We start from the raw sequence: 22,322 nt of genomic DNA, 5'->3' as shown, positions 1-22,322 counted from the left end.
CCTTCTGCAACACTTTCCAAATGTTTTAATTCATGCAGATAATACCCACAGGCTACATTCCAGTCATAAAACTAGCACCACCTGTTTGCACAGGTAAACCAGCCTTTCAAGCTAAGTAACTAACACAAACAGATGGTGACAGTCAAATACAATGTATGTAAGCAGCTTTCTGAATAAGACTGAGGCAAATAAATACAATTTAGAGAATTAGATCAGATAATCAGCTATCCTCTTAAAAGACAGCCGTGAACTTTTCGTGGTGAAAAATAAGTAGTGGGTACAAAAAAAAGATAACAGTCAGAACTGATTGGTGACTTTCTTTTATAGTGACCTTTATTTTGAAACTGATGTGGGGAAGTTTCTGCTTTTGGCTCTCCCTGTTTCTCCACCCCAGGGCTCCACACACCCACACCTTGTTATAAATGTGATCAGGTGGCTTTGTCAGATGAGACCTGGACTCCTGGACAGAGGAGAGAACTGGACCGAAATGGAGTCCACCCTCCTCAAAGGTTTGCTATTTGTTAACTGGCTTGTTTCTTTTTTCTTTTACAGTTTGAAAAGTGTGGATTAAATGTATTTATTTTTGGATAATGCCTTTTTAAATGTGCAGAATAACCGCTGCAGGGAGATTGCAGCTGATGCACTCCTACCGCTTCATATTTGTAGACAGCAGGCTCTTTTTAAACCTTTCTCCTGCTGTCAGGGGTGTGGCACTTCCCCAAATTGTTAATTATTAGAGTATTCACTGATTTATAGCCAACTATAAAGTATATGCAGGCACAGTTTTAGTGTTGATGACTGATTTTTAATTTCTTTGTTTTAACCTGGCTGTCCTTTTAAGAAAGTTGGATAACAAGGACGTCCTGGCATATGATGCTGTCATATGTGTTTTTTATTTATTTTAATATTTTATTAAAAGTGCATGTTAAAAATAGGCTGATAAGACAGATGTTTGTATATACAGATTACTCATTAGTTGAGCGTTCAGAAAAATTGATGTCTTTCAGGCAGATATTTGTAACACTGCTCACCTGAATTGTTTAACTGCAGGTGGAGGAGACACTGCAGGCGTCGAGCCTGCAGCGGTGCCCTCTGGCGGTTCGCAGCCCCCGGCTGAAGTAGAAGGGCCTGCGGAGCTGGCCAAGACGCAGGGAGACAAGACTCAGATCGGGAAACCTGCAGGAACAGGAGATGAGGTGAGCAGGAGAAACAAAGCACACATGTTGTGACTTCTCCATTATCTAATGACAGTGAAGCAATTAAAGCAGCTCTGTTCACAGGCTCAATATCCCCACTGAAGATAACACATGTACTTTCTCCTCTCTTGTGTTTACCAGGAGATGTATTCACTTGACAGCTCTCCAGACAGCGAAGATGAGGGTATCGGCAAGAAAGAAAAGAAGAAAAAGAAGGTGAAAAAGAAGAAGAAGAAAGTAAGTGTGACAGAGTTCAGTAAAGTGAACTGCCGATGAAAACGGTATTGATTGTATTTGGAATTTTTTGTTTGTAAATATTTTCTGGTATCTGCTAAGTTAACTCAGCAGTTTTCTTAAGGATTTGTCCTGACGGGAGCACATGTGGTGCTGAAATCATGAGTTACAGCTTCTTACAGAGGAGTGGAGTACAGCCAAACAGGAGAGAATCGTTTGTTCCATGTGTGGCTCAACTGTCGCTTTTTGCACAAGTGGTTAACGACATAGCAGGGATAGGTGTGTGCATGTGTGCTTGTTTGTGGAGTTTTCCTTTATGTGTGTTGCCAAGTGCCTGAAGGGCCTCTCCCATATGCAGTCACAGACACAACTTGCCCTCGTATGACAGAAACTCACTGGGGCGTGTTGGCCATGGCTCATTCCTTCTCATGTATCGTTTCATAAACAAAAGATTGTTTACATAAACTTCTGTACGTAAAATTAAGCACTAATATTCTCCTTCTTTCTTAACAGAGCTCCAGCTCCTCCTCCTCCTCTTCTTCATCTTCATCTTCCTCCAGTAGCTCCTCAGACAGTGATAGTGAGGTAAATTGCAGATTGGCATGTGCTGATCAGGGTTTCAAGAGGAAAATTATTTGTTCAACAGAAATCGAAATAAATGCGATCTTCACATGTGGAGCCATGGAAGAAAAACACTTCTCGAACAGCCACTTCAACTTTCAGACCGAATGCCTCGTGTTATTTCCAACCACTATTTGATATGGAGGTCACAGTTTGTCACACACCACTTGTAACACTGGGGCATTTTTAACTAGTCAGTGTGAGCAAAAGTGTGCACCAAAATGTTGCTGATGCATCCGTGCAGAGCACTTTGTGTTTATTGGTAAATTGTAGTTTTGCTGATAAAGTGACAAAGCAGTTTTATCCGCACACCCACATGCATGACACACACATTTACACCTAACCACAGATCCTGTGATGGGTCTTTGAGAGCCTTTTTTAAAAGCTCCTGCTAAGGTCAGGCATCCAAAAGAGTTTTGTGAGGGCTGTCCAGAGCGCTTTTGTTCTCTGTATGTTGACACATGAGACACAAAGTCAAACACAACAGCAGACCCTCGACAGAAGTAAGTTGTAATGATTGATGGCTGATCTAGAGCCTTCAATTCTAATGTAATAAATCTGAATAAGTGTGTAATTTCTGTGATCATGTGACTGGTCTGTTTTCATTAGAATTTTCACCTTTATTAATAGATTCAGGTTTTAGGAGAAGCCAGGGTTTTCTTGCTCACATGTAGCTTCTGTATGTGCTTATTACCAAGTAGAAAAACACGACTCCCTTGCAGCTCCATGCCTGCTCTAACCTGTCATTTACCAGGTGCTGCCATTACATGACTTAGTCATGACAACATTGCTTACAGTCATTAATTGATGTTTGCTTATGTGAATACCCTTCCAAACACTTGGAGAGTTTTGCAGTTTTGTTTAAATCCTTACGAAAAGCAGCTATACAAAGTCCTTGGCTGGAAGCACAATTTCAAATCGGCTCACATGGGATTGATTGTCCCATTTAATTATGTATCTGCCTCCAGTGAGGATACTGTCTAAAGATGTTGTCTGTTCAGTGAATATTTAGGGTGGATTGAATCTAAAAACTGCATTTTTATCCTGTCTCTCAGCAAACTGATAGATAAGCACGCCAGTCTTCTCCCTGCTCTTGTCAATTTCAGCTCTTAAAATAACTCAAGGAGCACACAATGACTCGCAATTCCAGTTTTGTCTAGTTTTCCAATTTTGCAACTTTTAGATGACTGCAGTCATATGATGACATGATGTGGGTGTAAAGACTGGAGACTCAGGAAAAGCCAGTTATTTTGCTATTGCATGATTTTAAGATAAAAAGACAAAGGTCAAAGACACAAAGCAACAACCAGTTAACCACCTAGTGGGTCACCTCGGATAGGACTTAACAACTGATGAGCTTTATTGTGACTTTATTTAACTTACTGAAGTAGAAGGTCTCAAAAATAAGTATACAGAGCAGCAGAAATGATTTCTCAACAGGCGATAGACTTTAATGTCCTGATCTGAAATGACAAACTATGTGAGAGGAACACGCCCATTAACAATGATATCTTTTGGATCTCATCCAGCTACCCATGAGTTGTGTCTGAGAAAGTTATGTGTCTTATCACGAGAATACAGTAACATATCCATTGTGTGCATGCTTCCATGCATCACTGCTCATGCATGGTTATGCGTGGATGTGCATACTGTGAGTTGGTTTTGATGTCTGATTTTGAATCCTTCTCCCGAGTCTTTTTTATTAATACAAATGCAACACTGCATGAATACACGCGAAATAAAAATGCATTTACGAAACAACTGCTGTTCAATGTTTCCTGGCAGGATGAAAAGAAAAAGAAGAAGAAGAAAAAGGAGAAGGAAAAGAAGAAGAAAAAAGACAAGGAGAAAGAGTATATCCACGACAGTGTCGTCATATCTCAGGCTGGTAGGTGATCTACGCTATTTCACGATGACAGTTTGTTCTTGATTTCTGGTTTGCAGCGTTCGCTCGATGAACCTGAAATTTCAATTAAATCAAACGGCTAGTTTGTTTAATTTGCCGTTCACAAACAGATACTGAACATTCATTGGGTTATCGTGGAGTAGTGCTGAGGTCAGCTCACAAAGCCAGAATGGGGGCTGTGTCTAGATCCCCTTTATAACAACATGTCCTAAACCATCCTGCAACCCCACATTCTGTGATCATAGTAGACCAGCTGTTTACATAACAAAATGTCTTTTTGTTTCCAGAATGATTAAACTAATGCATTGCATTTTGTTGCATTCAATCTTACCAGGTTCCAATGGCCAAATAAAACATGCAGACGATCTTGGTCAGGTGAGAAACAACTCAAGTCTGTAATTTTATACATTGCATTGCTAAAGAGGTCGACGCTCCAGTAACACCTGTGGTATAGAGAACAGCTTTATTAATCGACCAACATGTTTTTTCATCAGGATTTCATCAGATTCATGAGAAATGTATTGCAAACCATAATTTACATGCCGTACATGTTTAGCAGAGAAAAAAATTCTTAATTTGAATCAATCATATAGGTCCTGTGTACCGATCCACCAATCCACTCGGTTGTGTGAAAAACAGAGCACAATACATCAAAACATTCCAAACTTATCATTGTAATTTTATTTTTATTTGTCTCAGGATTTTAGCTCATCAGATGATGAGGATGACAAGAAGAAGGAAAAGAAGAAGAAGAAGGAAAAGAAGAAGAAAGTGGGTTTAATTTCCCCTCCAAAACTGGCAAATTTTACGACGACTAATTGTTTAATAAGACTATCAAATTTCAACATACCATAAATGACAAATGACAGAGACAAAGGTAGACTATGGTAGGTATGGTAGACTATGTTAATGAATATGTATTATACGTCCTCTGTCCTAGGAATCTTCTTCCTCATCATCTGATAGTTCATCATCTGACAGTGAGGACGAAAAGAAGAAGAAGAAGAAAAAGAAGAAGAAGGTGTGAAACTCACCATTGTCACCACATGTATGTAACTCTGAGGAAAAAGACAGAGAATGATTTATACTTAATACTTTTTATTCCTTTCTCACAGCAATCCAGCTCTTCTTCATCTTCTGACAGTGAAGATGACAAGAAGAAGAAGAAGAAAAAGAAGAAGAAGAAGGTATGAACATCACTATCATGTGTCTGTCTGCCTGATGTGTCTGTGTTAATGTGCAGACAGAAATAGATTTTATGTGAATACTTTTTATTCCTTTCTCACAGGACTCCAGCTCCTCTTCTTCTGATAGCGAGGATGACAAGAAGAAAAAGAAGAAGAAAAAAGACAAGAAGAAGAAGAAAAAGAAGAAGGTATTCCCCGTGTTTCTTAATTTTCAAGTGAATAATGTATTTTACTTCTGTGTTAAAACTCATTTATTAAAGAGATTTTTGTGTGTTAACTATATTTTTTCCTTTCACAGGACTCCAGCTCCTCGTCTTCTGATAGCTCTTCTTCTTCATCCTCTTCTGACAGTGAGGATGACAAGATGAAAAAAAAGAAGAAGAAAAAGGACAAGGACAAGAAAAAGAAAAAGAAGAAGGTATTGTCCAAGCGTCTTAATTTTCAAGTGACTAATCTTTCTATTTCACTTGTGTTTAAAAGTTCATTAAGACTTTTTTGTTTTAAATACATTTGTTTTTCCACAGGACTCCAGCTCAGATAGCTCCTCTTCTTCATCTTCTTCTGACAGCGAGGATGACAAGAAGAAAAAGAAGAAGAAAAAGGACAAGAAGAAGAAAAAGAAGAAGGTAATGCCTGAGGTTCTTAATTTTCAACTGACTAATTTCTCTATTTCTGTATCACAGTTCATTGATGATATTTTGTTTTAAATATATTCATTTTTCCACAGGACTGCAGCTCAAATAGCTCCTCCTCTTCTTCTTCTTCTGATAGTGAGGATGAGAAGAAGAAAAAGAAGAAGAAGAAAAAGAAGGACAAGAAAAAGGTCAAACAGATGTGGATGTTTGTTGTCCTCTTACATTCATATGACGTTACAAAATATACAGTCAGTATCCAGGCATGAACAATGAAGAAGAAACCTTACCATAGGGGTTTCATTTCTTTATTTAAACAACAAGATGAATGATGTTTCTTTTCCTTAATGCAGGATTCCAGCTCTTCATCCTCATCTTCTGACAGTGACAAGGAGAAAAAGAAAAAGGACAAGAAGAAGGAGGACGATGAGAAAAAAGTAAAGTAACTTGTGTTTGTGTTTAATAAAAGCATCAGTCCTGTTGCTCTGTGATAACCCGCCCACAGTGAACACATTTGCCCTCTCACTGGCTTTTCACTATCAGGAAATGATTCCTAACAACTCAGCTTTTATCATTTTGAAAGTTTGTGAAGTTTATTTTTTTAGCTTAACTGTGTGCGTGTGCTTCTGTGTCTTCTTTCAGGATGAAGAGCAGAGTGATATTGTTCTGTCAGCAGCAGGTGAGTGTTTTCTACTTGCTCTTGTGCACAGTAATATAAATCACAGTAGCCAAACATTTACATTATGTTGATCCTTTTGGTTGCCTTTTCTCCATTTTTGTAGGTGGTGTGATTCCAGGACCAGATGAAAAGGTTCCTGGCAAGGTGAAATATTTGCTCACGCATACTTTTCACACTACACCTGCATGCACAAACTCAATACGTGCAAACAAAAGAGCGACAGCCGATGCAAACTTATTCATGATAATTTTTCTCGGTTGCCAGTTTCAGGTTTAAGTAAGGACTGCATGATGTTCCTTTTATATATTATGATTGCCCTGTTGGACTCAGAAAAGATGATAAAGCTGAGAATGGTTCAGTGCAAATTTATTGTGTGGCTGTCAAGTTGCTAGCCTAGATAAGAAGTACCGGGATAGCTAAAGATGACGGTGCACAAGAGACAAAAGCTTGAGAGAGATTAATGGAGCTGACAGGTTTTTGGGATCAGCCTCAAGTGGCTAACAGAAGACCTACAGTTTTTTTTTTGTTTAATTTTTCTTGCTCTGGAGTTTGTTGCTTCATTGAAAAGATGATTCCACAGGAGTTTTCAGTGTCCTTGGTTTCTCCCCATGTTGAGAAAAATTAAATGTTTACAGCTGACTCAGTGCTTTAGGGAGCCTACAAACAGGAGTGGTCACATCATGGTGACCACGTCCTGGTTTTATATAGAAAGGCATGACAGAAAGAAAAAGATATAATAGTTACTTTCCTTTCCCATGACAGCTTCAAACTTCAGACGATTGCAAAGTCTCCTCTACATTGGCTGGTATGTATGCTTCTCTAGCTCTTACATAGATCAAATAGCATTGATGGCATTGGCAATGGTATTGATGGCAATGATGTTTCCTGTCTAGCAGGGGGAGTAGAGGCAGTACCTGAGGATGGCAACCTGAGTGATGATGAAGGAGGAGGGGAAGAGAAGGACAAAAAGAAGAAAATGAAAAAGAAAAAGGTAAAAGATTGTCAGCTACCCATACAGAACTCTAATAACAGTACTACTACTACTAATAATATATACTAATAATAATAAATTAAACTTGTAATTGTTCAACTCTTTTACAGGATTCCAGCTCTTCTTCTTCTTCTTCTTCTTCCTCTGATAGTGAAGATGAAAAGAAGAAAAAGAAGAAGAAAAAGAAGAAGAAGCAGACAAAGAAGAAGAAGAAGAAGGTGGCTAGAAAAAGTCTAAATATATATTTTACAGAAAATATTTCTGTTACTGACTGACTGATGCACTTTCTAGGATTCTAGCTCTTCTGATGATAGCTCCTCTTCTTCCTCCGATAGTGATGATGACAAGGTGAGAAGAACATCTACAAATATTGCCATTTTCGTCTTTGCAAACACATTTGCCGCACTCAAAATGATGAAAGATAGAAGATTGCACAATTTAAATTGAGTCTTCGTTTTCGTATTTAGAAAAAGAAGAAGAAGACGAAGAAGAAGAAGAAGGACAAGAAGAAGAAGAAGAAGAAAAAGAAGGTGAGGGGCCATCCACTTTAAGGTTTTAGGTTGACTTTATTTATTTATAAGCTACTGTAATTCCTCTAAATGAAATATGTTCCTTGTTTTTTGTCCAGGATTCTTCTTCTTCATCAAGCTCCTCAAGTGATTCTTCTAGTGATGATGATAAGAAGAAAAAGAAGAAGAAGGATAAGAAGAAAAAGAAGAAGAAAGACAAGAAAAAGGTAAAGAAGAGTGGACTCACTGCCTCCTCCTCCTTTGTATATTTTCAAAACTCTGGTTCCTATCCGTCTTATGATTGTGTGACCTCACTATCATATTTACATCCCAGGATTCCAGTTCCTCTTCGGGTTCTTCTTCCAGCAGTGATGATGACAAGAAGAAGAAAAAGAAGAAAGACAAGAAGAAGAAAGACAAAAAGAAGGTAGTTCTACTCTGTGTGATGGAAAAAAAATGTGTCTCTGCTCATTTTGGTAATCATATTTGTGAGTTGATGAGTTTCTAATGCTTCCTCTCTGAGCAGGACTCAAGCTCCAGTTCAGGCTCCTCTGGTAGTGACAGCGACAAGGAAAATAAAAAGGAGGAGAGTGAGAAAAGGGAGGAACAGGTAAAATGACCTGTAACATGCTAATATCATCAGATTATATGAAAGAAAAATGACAAATAATAATTTTAGTGTTATTCTTTTTTACCGAAGTTTTGGCTCCTCGGGAAGTGAAATCAATAGAAACAACAAAAAAAGCTTTTAATCTAAAAATGTTCAAAATGGATTGTTAATGTTCATTTCCAGGACCACCTTGATGGTGAGCAAAGCAGCCACTCTAAAACCAGCATTTCAGCCTCAGGTGGTGGTGGACCTTCTGCCAGCTCCAAGCCAAGTGATACTCCCAATGTGTCTCTTACATCTCCCGCCTTGAAGCTGCATCCTGTGAGTTCTTCAGCTGCCACCAAGCCATCCCTTGTAATCAAACGTCCCAGCTACATGGAGAGCCTGATGGGCACCCCGAAGAAGACTGGAGACAGCACGACACACTCCACTAGTCACTTCACCTCAAAGGATCTGCTGTCAGGGCCCAGACCTTACCAATATTAAGATTTCATAGATCTTAGTTATCAGCCAAAATCTGGCCTACATCACAATGGAAGCACTTAAATGTAATCATGAATGCTTTAATGATGTTACCTTGGGTCATGATTTCATTGGAGTAAATTTTACAAAATAAATACACCGCTTGATTAGAGAGAAAAGATTTGTGTTTTTAAAATTGACAAGTTTACAATTGACAGTTGTAAACTTGTCAATTGGTGGAGGAAATGTCAATTTATGATCACAACAGGTTAAAGGTTTGAGAAATAAAAGAGCATGAATTCATGTTTGTGGTTTGTGTTTGCTGTTATTATTACTAGTTGGTGCATCAGCACTTTCTACTAGAGGCTGCTTTCATTATAAGCAGTAAATTCTATATCTACAGTTAATTACAATGTAAATATTTTATACATGTAACTACTCTAAACTACTGTCAGGAAATACAAATTATAAAAGATAAAAGGAGTTGCTTTATTCTTTAGCAACTCCATTCAATTGCTGAACCACAATTGATCACCTCTGTTACCCCTTGGCATAGAAAGCGGTATGCACTGCACTGATTACTAGGTTGAGCATATGGTTTTAAATGTGTGTTGTGCTGTGTCATTTTTGGACCCATGTGGACCATGTGCCCCAGTAATTATGGTTGCCCGAATTTATGTTACAGTGGGACACAGTTGTGACACGTGCAGGTGTTCCCCCAGACCCAATGGCTTTTGCTGCTGCATGGAGTTAAGAGCAAGGCAGCACAAGCCATATGTCTTTCAGAAAGCAGCAGTGCCATTGTCACACAGTATTTGAGATTCCAATATGTATGTGTATCTATACATGGAATTAGCCTCAAATAAATTAAATGAAAGCCTGTATATATTGAATTAAAACTCAAATATAGTGAATGAATAAATCAAATGAATCCTGAATATATAGAAAGAAAGTCTGAATATATTGCATAAAATTTATGTTACAGAAGCTCTGGTGCCATCTTCTGTTTTAGATGTGTAATATTATAGCATGTGACATAACTACAGGTCATGGAAATCACTGTACAGGCTCAGGACCACTTCCAGAAATCATTGTCTGTGAGCACAGTTCACTGTGCCATCCACAATTGCAGGTTAAAGCTCTATCATCCAAAGAAGAAGACATATATGAACATGATCTACCTCTTCTTTAAAAGATCATGGAAGGGTTGAAAACTATTCTGTAGTCAGAATAATCCAAATTTTTAAGTCATTTTGAAAAACATGGACACTGTTGCATCCTTGAAATAAAGAGGAGAGGGACTATCCGGGAGGATGGTAGGAGGGATGGAGCTTATCGCAGCTGATGTGGGGGAAGCAGGTGGACGGTGGACAGGCCAGCGAGCAAGGTTATGTATCAAATACGCACAAATAAGAAATATAACACTACCTCACAACGTCTCCCTCTCACCTCACCGCAAGAACGAACTGCGTTTGCGGGGCGTGGTGCGGTGTTGAACACGTGACTTAGGTGCGGTCGGTCACTCCAGATTTCCTGAAAAGTAGTAGCAGCGAGAGCTCGCTGACAGAGTCTGTTTCGGAATCGGAGAGAAGAGGCGCATAAGTAATAGTCACAATGAGTTTCGATCTGTCAGAAGGTAAAAATATATTGCAGCTTTACGTGTTTTTTTTCTTTAGCTGCACTCTTCTGTTGTTCGAAGATTTTGCGCTTTTGTTCGCGCAAAACCTGCGAACAGGTTTTGCGCTCCATATTGCGATATGTGGACACATGGTCCTTAAAACCCTGTCCCATCTTTGTCTTTGGCAGCTGCGGGTAAGGACGAGGAGATAAAGAAGGAGGAAGCACAGAAAGATGAACTCAATTTTCCCTGGGGCAAGAACAAAGATAAGGACAAGGTAAGACTTTTAATTCGCTTTCCAGAACAAAATGTGCGCTACGGATGGGAGTTGCATAAACACGGTGACGAGAATTGACATCTCCTCTTGTAAACCGGTTTTTCACGTATTTCCTTACTTTTGATTAACTACAATAATCACGACATAAAAAAACTATTTATTAATTGTAAACTTTGTATATTTTTAGGAAGGCAGCAAAGACAAGTCTGGAAGTAAGGACAAGGACAAGTCTGGAAGTAAGGACAAGGACAAGCATAAGGACAAGGACAAGCATAAGGACAAGCATAAGGACAAGGATAAGGACAAGTCTCACAGCAAGGAACATGGTGAGAAGAAGAAGGAGAAAAAGAAAAAGGAGAAGAAGCATGGAGGCAAATCTTCCAGCAGTGATGAGGTAGGTGTACCTGTACGGTTTAGTTTCAGGGATCACTTCCTCATCTCCTGATCAGGCAAAGTGGTTTTAGTTGATTTTTATTATTATTGTTGTTGTTGTTATTATTATTATTATTTGTATTTATTATTAGTATTTTGTAGCCAAAGTCGTTATAGTTTTCGTATTTTTCTAATTAGTTTTTATTTTGATTTCTTTTTGTATTTAATTCGGTTTAGTTGAAGTTATTTTCCAGGGTGGATTCTCTTGTTTTAGTGTAGTTTGTATTATTATTATTATTTTATTGGAAGGAATGTATTTAGGACAGTAGGTAATTTCTTTTTTGTGATTCACCTTTTCCAAGCTCACAAAATATTTTTTTCAAAGGTTTATTTTTAATTTTTATTTTAGTTCATTAAAGTCTTTTCTCCCCATCTAGTTTTTGTTTTTAGTTTTAGGTAACTAAAATGACCGGGGCTGGCACAGTGAACACACACAGGCCACCTCCACATAGCTGTCAGTGCTCAGTGTGTGAACGTGTCTCTGTAGTTATAAACCTGCAGCTAAACTTGTAACAAACCTGTCACACCTCTGCTCTAACCCTAACCCTTATCCGCCGAATCTTTGGTTCCTATGGAACAGCCATAACCAGCCTTACCAGTACTTGCAGTTTAACAAGATGAGACACACCCAGCTCTCTTTGTGTGCTAAAGAGCTCAGACTGTGATCAGATCTGACTGACTAACCCGCAGCAGGGGAACACCTACTCTTTCGTCTTTCAGAGGAATTCCTTTTCTCTGACTTGCACTTTTATTTTAAGAATCATGTTGCTCACATTTGTATGAAAAGACTTACACGCATATGAGCCAGTGTGTTACAGAAGAGGAAACTGGTCAGATGATATGAGAGCTGTGCCACACTTGGATCAGTCGTGACCTGATTACATTTCCCAATATTCCTGCCCTCCCCCCGGCTTTTAAAGTGTTCCTTTATAAATCATTGTTTCCTTTCAGCAGTAACGGGATTATTCCCTTTGTCATTTCAGGACTGATGCTTCTTCGGGGACCAAACTGCTATGTTAGTCTTTTTATAATATCATCTGTCGACTAAGTGAGTGTGCCAGTTTTTCTTTTTGTCCTTCTGTTGATGTCTCAAGTACACAAAACCGATGATTCCTGGAAATTAATGTTCTGACAACAAACAGTAGGTCTGCAGGATTTACCCCCATTTTTTTCCACTCCTGGCCTGTATGGTTTTTCACCACAAGATGGCAGTAATGTCCACATAAAGCAAAAAAATGTGAAGATACTTTCTGTTACGAGAACGAATAAAAATACACAGATCGTTGTTGTCTGTCACTGTCATTTATTTTTGTTTTGGTAAAATAAAAAAGAGTTGGACTAAAGTAAATAAACCACTCGAATATTTCTTCTTAAACCGGTGACTTTTATGAATAATAGTTGGGTTTTTATTTTTAAATTTGTTTTTTAAGTAAATGTTTTTTTTTATTTAGATGCGTGTACGTATACTAAAAGAAGCAGTTTTCCTGTGAAACTGTGAATTAAAGATCATTTGATGTAAAATGTTAAGTGTTTTCTTTCCTCCTGGAAACTGGCCTCTATGTTGATGGATGGATCAGTTGAGGGCAGAGTAGTCGTGCACAAGCAAGAACAAATATTTGCCATCTTAGAAAAAAAAAATCCCAGAAATAAATTGATCACACTTCAAAAACCTAAAAAATATGGAAAGACACTTAACATCAAAGTGAGCTGTGTGTGACCCATGATGTAGAATGAGTTTCACATCCCTGCTCTAAATTATTGATAGAACTACTGACGTGGGAAAGAAAGAGTCATACTCAGCAGGTATGACATTGGACCACCAGCCTAAATTCTGCCTGGCCTGACACTGATCAGATATGTAAGAAACTTCCAGTTTAACACATTGATGTCATTGACAAACCAATTACAGGTCATCAAATACAGCAATTACAACATTCTGTTCAGTGCTATTTATGTAGCATCAAATCACAATAACAGTCACCTCAAGGCACTTTATATAGTAAGGTAAAAACCCTATGATAATGTGGTCATACAAGAAACCCATTAACAAAGAAAAAAATCTACTTTTGTGACTTAACTCATGAAGTTTAAGCAGCCAGTAAAAGTAGGCTGTGTCCCTTTTTTGTGGTTGGAAGATGCGGACAAGCTGTGAACTTCACGTTGACAAACGATCGGAACCAGACAGGTTCATTTTTAAACTGTGCCCCACTGCTCATTTAATTTTCTTTCCCTTCACCTTATGTTTTATCATTATGACTACTTGTCGACATGCATCTGAAGACTTGACCAAGTTTACATTTAAACGTCTTGTCCGGTGACTTTTCAAAATTTTCCAAAACTGCACTAACACTTTCACTTTTTATAATTTACCAGAGACAAAAAGATCAGAGGTAGAAGTGAATGTTTTTTAAAAGTTAAAAAAATACTCCTCCATTCAGCTTGCAAAAGGACTCTGGGATTCAGTGATTGATGGAGCCAGTGGCTGATTAGAGCTTCTAATTATAAAAGAAGGAGTCCTTTTTCAGCACGATTTTGTAATCACTCACGGCTGTGGATTCAGATTTACAATGGAGAAAGCAGCAGGAGTAGAAGAATAGTCACTGTTGAAAAATGAGAAATTTTCACAGGAAGTCACACACAGATTACTTATTTTAGGCCGGGATTGGACTGAACCCCCTTTTCCTTCAGAATTGCCTAAATTATTTGTTTCACAGATTCAACAAGTTGCTGGAAACGTTTGGCAAGGGTTTTTGGTCCATGTCAGCATAACACAATTTGTCATCTGCACATCAATAATGTGAATTTCCAGTTCCACCACATCCCAAAGCAGCTCTATTAGAGTAAGATCTGGTGACTGTGGAGGCCATTTAAGTACAGGGTGGGCCATTTATATGGATACACCGTAATAAAATGGGAATGGTTGGTGATATTAAAGTCCTGTTTGTGGCACATTAGTATATGTGAGGGGGCAAACTCCTCAAGATGGGTGGTGACCATGGTGGCCATTTAGAAGTCGGCCATCTTGGATACAACTTTTGTTTTTTCAATAGGAAGAGGGCCATGTGACACCTCAAACTTATTGGTAATGTCACAAGAAAAACAATGTTGTGCTTGGTTTCAACATAACTTTATTCTTTCATGAGTTATTTACAAGTTTCTGCCCACTTAAAATGTGTTCAATGTGTTGCCCATTGTGTTGGATTGTCAATGCAACACAATAGGCCATTCCCATTTTATTACAGTGTATCCATATAAATGGCCCACCCTGTACAGTGAACTCACTGTCATGTTAAACAAAAAACTGAGATGATCTGAGTTTTGTGAGCAGGTGTGCTACCCTCCTGGAACCAGCCATCAAAATATGGACATGATCAGCAACAACATTCAGGTTGACTGTGGTATTTAATAGGGGTGCAACGATACTCGTATCGATATTGAACTGGTCAATACAGTGCTTTCGGTTCGGTACGCATATGTACATGGCAAATTGAACCTCCCCCACCCTCATGACCCTGAAGGTAAGCGCATCATGGACTAAAGTAAAACAGTATGTTGGATGTGCCAGGCAATGCTCAATTACATGGATGGGAACTAGTGTGTTAGCGCAGTTAGCTCGTTAACGTGTTGGCCGTCTAGCCCCACGCACGGGGCGATCCGCGGTAGCTCGTAAACGGAGATTTGCCGTGTTGTGGCGTTAACGTCATTTCAACGAGATTAACGCTGACAGCACTAGTGGGAACACAACGAATATGACTGCACATTTACACCGACATCATCCTAGTGCAAAGACAAGTGGAAGCAGACAAAAACAACAAGCATGCATGCTTCAAACTTTACCCGAGTCATTTAGACAGCCGTTAGCACATGATTCTCCTTATGGGGACCTGATATGTTTAATATTGTGGCGAGCTCAGACAAGGTGGAGACGGAGGTGTCGTTTGGTCTTGCTTCCCGTGAGCTAGCCAGGGAGCACAGCCGTTTATTGACATCTGCAGAAGAACGCTGCCGCTAGCTAACTGCTCAGCGCGGCAACCGCACAACAACAACAACACAAAGGGCGCCCTCTGCCCCCGGAAGGACACACCGTCGCAGTGAGAGGGCGTCACCCTTCACTATGGCAACATAAACAAAACATAACTGTACAAACAGAACCCCGAACAGTCCTGACCCGCTACATAGCCCCCATCTAAGGAGTCAGTCGTCCCCGACGACCCCATTACCCCACACAAAGTCCTGCAAATGTCCAGGTGCCATCTTTTGGTGCACCGGCCGGTCACGACCGGCGGGGGAAAAGTCACTTGGGTCAGAACATGGGGTGCCACCATCGTCCCACTTCTGACACCAATGTGGCGAGCTCAGACAAGGAGGAGACGGAGGTGTCGTTTGGTCTTGCTTCCCGTGAGCTAGCCAGGGAGCACAGCCGTTTATTGACATCTGCAGAAGAACACTGCCGCTAGCTAACTGCTCAGCGCGGCAACCGCACAGCAACAACAACAGCAACACACAGGGCGCCCTCTGACCCCGGAAGAACACACCATCGCATCGAGAGGGCGTCACCCGTCACTATGGCAACATAAACAAAACATAACTGTACAAACAGAACCCCGAACAGCCCTGACCCGCTACAATATGCTACTGAGAATATAGCCCAGAAGAAGTGTATAGTATTGCTTTTATTTTGGAAAGAGCCATTTCTCTGTAATAAACTCTCTTTTCCAAAGATGAGTGATTCCTCAATCAGATACAGGGCTCGCAAAATCGCTAACCCGACGTCCCGGGGCTAGCGATTTTTCCAGTCGGGCTACCAAAATCTATCTCTGCCCTGCCCGTAGGGCTATGGTAGGAAGGAAAAATATATGTCAATGTTTTTGCATTCTTTCGGAAATGTAGCTGGGTAATTATGTCATTGGCATCGGTGAGCCACTGTCAATATGTGACATATTGAAATCGCGTTTGAATTTGCGCTTGTTTTTTGCTTTCACTTTGCAATCGGGTGAACTGTGTATAGAGAGCGACAGCACTGATCTGTGAGTGATGATAATTTGCGCACCAATTCCTCTGATATCGTCTTATCAATCGTTAGCTTACTATGCAAACATGACAAGTGAACTCTCCCGCAGCAAGCTTAAACATGTGAGAGGTTGATCGCGCAGAGAATCGCTGACCGTTATGTGTGTGTGTGTAAAAGCAGCAGGATATATATTTTAGTTCTGCTGAACGCGCACAAGATAAGAAGTTGCAACGCGTGTTTGCATATATAAGATTTTCTGGAGGAGGACAGACATTTGTTTAGAACTCTTAAAGATGTCGAAGAAGCTCCTTTAAGCAATTACTTTGGTGTTCTTCCACCTCCAAAGAAATGTCAGAAGGAGTCCGAACCACAAAAGAAGCACATATTCTCGGAAAAGTGGTTGCAGGAGGTGAGCTGGCTTCAAACAAATGATGAACGCACAGAGATGTGGTGCGGAATGTGCCGTGAAAATCCCACTCTAGCGGACAAAAACAGTGCTTTTTATATGGACGCAAACGCGCGTTGCAACTTCTTATCTGGTGCGCGTCTTTTATTTTGACAGCGAATGCGCACATGCAGACCACTTATGTGCACCCGTGTAAATAACATAATGTTCCTCCGGGTGTGTTGTTGGTTTTCTCTCGATTCCTGAGTCGACAAGCGCCTTTGTTACTGGGACCAGTCATTTTAAGAAAGGCCCCCAGTAGAACCCATGAGCAATGCAAGAAATGCATTATTGCTCAGTCTGCAATATCTTTCCCAGAACAAACACCAATTGCAAATAACATACTAAAAATAAACCTGAAAAATCTGTTTAGAACAGCGTACTATGTTGCAAAGAGTGAACTACCACTGGCAAAATTTAGCAGTCTTTGCAAACTTCAAAAAGCAAATGGCCTAGATCTTGGTTCCACTTGTCTCTTACCCGTGACTTCAGTGGAAATTTCAAATTCAGGATATGACACAGACTGATTCATGTTCTACACAGTTCTTACAAGTTCATAGAAATTTCTGTTCAATTAGAACCAAGTATTTGAGTTGATGATTGTAATACAATATTGTAATTTGTTTTTCTACAATTTTTTGATTAATGTTTTGTTTCCTTTACAATATTATACTTTAATGTATAATATTGTAAAGGAAACAAAACATCAATCAAAAAATTGCTCTCTTTTTTATTCGGGCTACTTACATTTATTTTGGGCTACCAAAAACTGAAGAGTCCCTGCCCGAAGGGCTACCAGGGATTTTGAAATTTTGAGAGCCCTGAGATATATTTATTTTTTTAATTACTTTTGTTTCAGCAACATTCAATTTAAAAACTGTACTTTTGAGTTAAAATATATATTTATAAGTTTAATAAATGACAAATTAAAAAGGCATGAACATTTTTTTTGTATTGAAAAAATATTGAACCGTCACACCAAAGTATCGAACTGAACCGAACCGTGAATTTTGTGTATCGTTGCACCCCTAGTATTTAAATAATACTCAGTTGGTCCTCCACACCATTATACCACCAGCCTGATCCCCACATAGCAAAATTGGTATGGGCCAGATCTGGCCCACACAATGTGCTTACACATGGCCCACATACCGCCAGTGTAGGGACTAACGCGTTAACGCGTTATAATAACTACGTTATTATTGTGGTAACGAGCACGGTAACTAGTTATTATGCCAGAATCAGGAACACGTTAATCGTTACTGGTATTTAGATAGGGTCGTTATCAGTGATGGGAATAACGGCATTACAAGTAACGCCGTTACTAAAGGCGTTACTTTTTTCAGCAACGAGTAATAAACTAATTACTATTCCTATCGTTACAACGCCGTTACAGTTACTAACAAGAAAATGCGGTCTGTTACTATTTTTCAACAAACAGACGGTTGAAGCTGTGTTCAGCTTACTGCGTCTTCTATCAGTTGCACGGAAGTAGCTGACTACATAAGTAATCTGGACGCTACAACTTTAAGCAGCTGCGCGCGCTCCCGCTGATGGTAATCACGATCACTGTCTAGCACAGTGGTTCCCAAACTTTTTTTGCTAGGCCCCCCTTTGTTTTACAAGAAAAATGTTCGCCCCCCCCCCCCCCCCCCCGCGCGCGCGCACACGCACGCACAAACACATCCTCTAACCAAACACACCCATATTTTGCTCCATTGCGGTTTATTTCATACCTCAAACATTTATTAAACAATTAAGCAAATACAAGTAATCTGCAATAAATTACATTTAGTAAGAAAATAAACTACTAACTCTTTTACGCTACGTGCACACCTACACGGGTATTTTTGAAAACGCAGCTGTTTCTATGCGTTTGGACCTTTCTTCCACATGTAAACGGCGTTTCGAATCACCGAAAACGGAGATTTTTTTAAAACTCCTTTTTTTGCGTTTACGTGTGGACGAGGAATACAGAATTCATCATGCAACGTCAAAGGTATGTGCCTTTTTTCACGTCAGGCTGTGCGCCACGTTATCGTTTACATGAGATGAATTGCAGAATAGCAGGTAGAGACAAAATACTGTTAATCTGACTTTCTGCAGGTTTTACACGCTTACATACACACATGCAGCTACTGTTCCTTTATTTACAAAGGCAGAGGCGTCACGGTGTGATTATTTTACGTGTAGTTGTTTTTTTCCGGTGTAATAATATTCAACATTGCTGTCAATACATTTTTCAATCCCTCTGCAAAATGGGTTCAAAAACATAAACAACTGTGGGATGCTGTTTGTCCGTGATTTGAACCGGGGGAACAAATCGTGGCAGGATCAGCCTGATGTTATTTGTATCCCGCTGTAACTTTACTGTATAAAGAGCTAACATCTCCAAAATGTCAGGAGTAGTTAGTCATTACAACAAGTGTTTGTGAACTAAAAATCAAGAATGTGTGATACTGTTTGTCCGTGATTTGGAGAGGCCAGCGCTGCTCCCAACGAAGGGAAAACCAATTCTGCCGGGGAGACCTACCTCGGCACTTGTGCAGGTGAAGCCAAAGGGAAGATAAGCTTCACCATATTTTCTAGTCTTTGGCTTAGAATGAAGTTGGTTTAGAAACATATTCAGCGATGCTTCATCTCCTCCTTTGCATTTGTGTGGGAGCCCCGTCAAAAACCTGTCCAATCATGCTAGCAGTGTCCAAGCCTTGTTTTTTTTGTTTTTTTCCCCTTTACATACCGTGCCCCCCCCCCCCCCCCAATGGCTCTGCCCCACACTTTGTGAAGGTCTGGTCTAGCACAACACCTGGAGCTAAGGGGGCAAAACAATCGCACGAGTGCTGCTGTTTGACTGAGGAAGAATAAAGTAGTCGTGGCAAGCCAATCACATGACCACTTCAAGACAATATGGGGCGCCGTTTGTAAAGTGAAACATGCTGAAATTAACGGCAACATTTTTCCACATTTAGCTCAAAACCTTACAAAAACATATTTTTTCGAGTAAATTTTTACAACATTTAGTAAAATATTTGTAATTTTTCATCAAATGTTAAATATTAAATCTAAATGTTAAATATTAAATCTAAATGTTAAATATTAAATCTAAATGTTAAATGTTAAATCTAAATGTTAAATATTAAATCTAAATATTATATTTAAATCTAAATGTTAAATATTAAATCTAAATGTTAAATGTTAAATCTAAATGTTAAATGTTAAATCTAAATGTTAAATGTTAAATCTAAATGTTAAATATTAAATCTAAATATTATATTTAAATCTAAATGTTAAATGTTAAATCTAAATGTTAAATGTTAAATCTAAATGTTAAATGTTAAATCTAAATGCTAAATGTTAAATGTTAAACCTAAATGTTTAGGCTAATATGCAAATGTATTGTACGGCTCAACGGAAATACCAAAATAAAAGCTACGAAAGATGCAACGAAAGATGCAACGAAAAGATTCATCCAGGGCAAGTCTCTGGAAACAGCTGGAAACTATTTGAAATTCAATAAGAAATGAGACTGTCAAAAAGTTTTCAGTTTTTTATTTGTCTAAAAATAATGGCATAGCACTTTTATTATTTGACTTATTTATTTTTTTAGAAATTTCTAAAATATGTGTGCTTTATGACAGGGACTCTATTGCATTTATTAAGCGCTCTATATTTTGATATTAGTGTCTCGTGTAGTATATAATCATGTGCTGTCTAATAACTGAGGCCTTAAACCTTAAACATATAAATAAGAAGTTAGACTTGTAACTCTGATCACGTCTCCTTTTTGATTTTTAGAGGTACTAACCCTTAGGCGACAGTAACAACACTGTTTTTACCTACCAATTCATTTAAAAGGTCTGCCACTGCCACTTTAAAGTCTGTTGACCTCATCAAGGTATGCAATATGATGACTTCATCACGAACTGTTTGTAGTTCAGTAATATTAGTCTTATTTTTACTTTAACACATGCTGTTTTCCACTCTCTTCCTGTGTGTTGGATTTCATTTTGCACCATGTTTGAATAGTTTGTTCTTTAAAAAAAAAGAAGCATAATGTTTGGCAAAAATCTCAGAAAACTGTGTAGAAGCAAAAGTGACAGGAGATAGAAATACTCAGCTGCTCATAAACCAAAACTACTCGGCCATAAAGAGGTCGGAAGAAAAAGGTGAACGCTCGCAGCCAACAAGGGCAAAACAACTCAAAGAAGACATGATGCAGCACTAAAGCAAAGGATCGCTCGTTTACTTGACATCAATATTAAAGTTATGGTGAACTGCAGCCAGGTCTGTCAGAGAGGAGTAGTACAGCGTTTAGCATCGAGGATCTCCTTCAGGTCTTTTGAATCTTTCATGGAGGTGCAGAAAAAAAATAAAATGGAGCAGGTTTCAGAAGGAAATCAATAATACATCAAGCACACATCTGTTTGTGGCTGCTGGAGAAACTCAGTTTTACCCATCCATCATGTTTAAACCTAATTTTAACCTGTAAGAAGAGAATCAGGAGAATTAGAGGAATATTTCTTCTTCGGTCAGAAGAATGTATGAATCATTTGTGCTAAAAATGTCTTTCACTTTAGAAAAAACATGTTATTTCATTGTTTTGCTTTTTTTGTCCCCTTTTCATTTCTGTTGAACTTCTCTTACCTAATTAGCGCATCACTTGCATCATTTGGATTTCTCTTCAGCTTCTGACAAATGACATAGAAATGCAAACTGAAAGTCAGAGGAGAACGAGAGGTCAGAAACCATTAACATGCAGCAGGTCCATAATTTGTTAGACAAAGACACAACTTTGCCTCAGTTTGTCTCCTATACATACCACAGCGGATTTAAAGTCAAACAATCAGGATATGCCTTGACTTAAAATAATATGTTCTGGCCTACAGAGGCAAAACTGCTGAACCTCTGTCTTTCTCCAATAAATTGTGGATGTATGAAAAGGTGAAAAACTCAACTACAGCAGAAATGATTGACAGAAAAAACAAGACCATTTAAATATGCAGCATATTGTCTGATCCTAGCTTTGCAAATTTGTCTTTGTCAGTTATGATGGTAAAGAGAAAGAGAGGAGAATGGATGGACGACAGTAAATGAATCAGGACCTGCAGAGGATTAGTAAAGAGGAAGGGAGGGCAGCTATGAAAAGGATGAAGAGTGGAAAGGCAGCAGGTCCAGATGACATACCTGTGGAGGTGTAGACCAGAGGGCATTGGGCTTTTTGATCAGACTGTTCACCATAATCTTGGTGAGTGAGCGCATGCCTGAGGGATGGACAAGAAGTGTGCTGATGTGGAGAGCTATGGGATAAAGAGGGAGGGATGAAGTGGACGAGTCAAACCACGAAGAAACGAGAAAGAAGCCAGTTTAAGGAGACAGGCTTAGCTTCATGCCAAGAAAAAGCACTGCAGGTGTGATGTTTGCTTTTAGAGTGTTGATGGAGAAGTTTGGAGATGGTCAGAAGTAGGGATGGGTATTGATAAGATTTTCACGATTCCGATTCCATTTTTGATTC

The 22,322-nt window shown here is 39.1% G+C and overlaps 2 protein-coding genes and 1 long non-coding RNA gene across 4 annotated transcripts; 2 read left to right on the top strand and 1 right to left on the bottom strand.

Moving 5' to 3' along the window:
- Nucleotides 1-406: 406 nt before the first annotated feature.
- LOC146559370 (uncharacterized) lies at nt 407-9,345 on the top strand. 2 transcript variants are annotated; one of them, XM_085245260.1, is made up of 25 exons: nt 407-509; nt 1,051-1,196; nt 1,338-1,433; nt 1,944-2,015; nt 3,837-3,939; nt 4,292-4,332; nt 4,657-4,728; nt 4,898-4,978; nt 5,073-5,144; nt 5,246-5,332; nt 5,443-5,562; nt 5,669-5,770; nt 5,872-5,967; nt 6,130-6,213; nt 6,419-6,455; nt 6,559-6,599; nt 7,218-7,260; nt 7,352-7,446; nt 7,557-7,664; nt 7,738-7,794; nt 7,914-7,976; nt 8,075-8,182; nt 8,290-8,382; nt 8,482-8,565; nt 8,749-9,345. In XM_085245260.1, the coding sequence occupies exons 1-25, from the start codon at nt 446-448 to the stop codon at nt 9,049-9,051; spliced, it is 2,268 nt and encodes a 755-aa protein (XP_085101386.1). In that variant the 5' UTR covers nt 407-445; the 3' UTR covers nt 9,052-9,345. The 2 variants fall into 2 exon arrangements, with proteins under 2 accessions (XP_085101386.1, XP_085101385.1); XM_085245259.1 differs by having other exon boundaries at nt 7,349-7,446.
- LOC146559368 (uncharacterized) lies at nt 5,861-21,520 on the bottom strand. Its single transcript, XR_014888323.1, has 3 exons — nt 21,455-21,520; nt 6,067-6,151; nt 5,861-5,905 (listed from the first exon to the last, which is right to left on the bottom strand). It is a non-coding gene; the product is annotated as an uncharacterized LOC146559368 (long non-coding RNA).
- LOC146559369 (uncharacterized) lies at nt 10,507-12,639 on the top strand. The gene is made up of 4 exons (XM_085245257.1): nt 10,507-10,663; nt 10,834-10,922; nt 11,110-11,316; nt 12,338-12,639. The coding sequence occupies exons 1-4, from the start codon at nt 10,642-10,644 to the stop codon at nt 12,341-12,343; spliced, it is 324 nt and encodes a 107-aa protein (XP_085101383.1). The 5' UTR covers nt 10,507-10,641; the 3' UTR covers nt 12,344-12,639.
- Nucleotides 21,521-22,322: the final 802 nt, after the last annotated feature.

Source organism: Mchenga conophoros, linkage group LG14 (assembly GCF_057382185.1).
Source record: "Mchenga conophoros isolate Kocher_MC1m ecotype Shallow Benthic linkage group LG14, M_conophoros_male_GT1.1, whole genome shotgun sequence".
In the NCBI taxonomy this organism is placed as follows: domain Eukaryota; kingdom Metazoa; phylum Chordata; class Actinopteri; order Cichliformes; family Cichlidae; genus Mchenga; species Mchenga conophoros.
The sequence above is the reverse complement of the archived record's forward strand: the minus strand, read 5'-3'. Positions and strand labels throughout refer to the sequence as shown.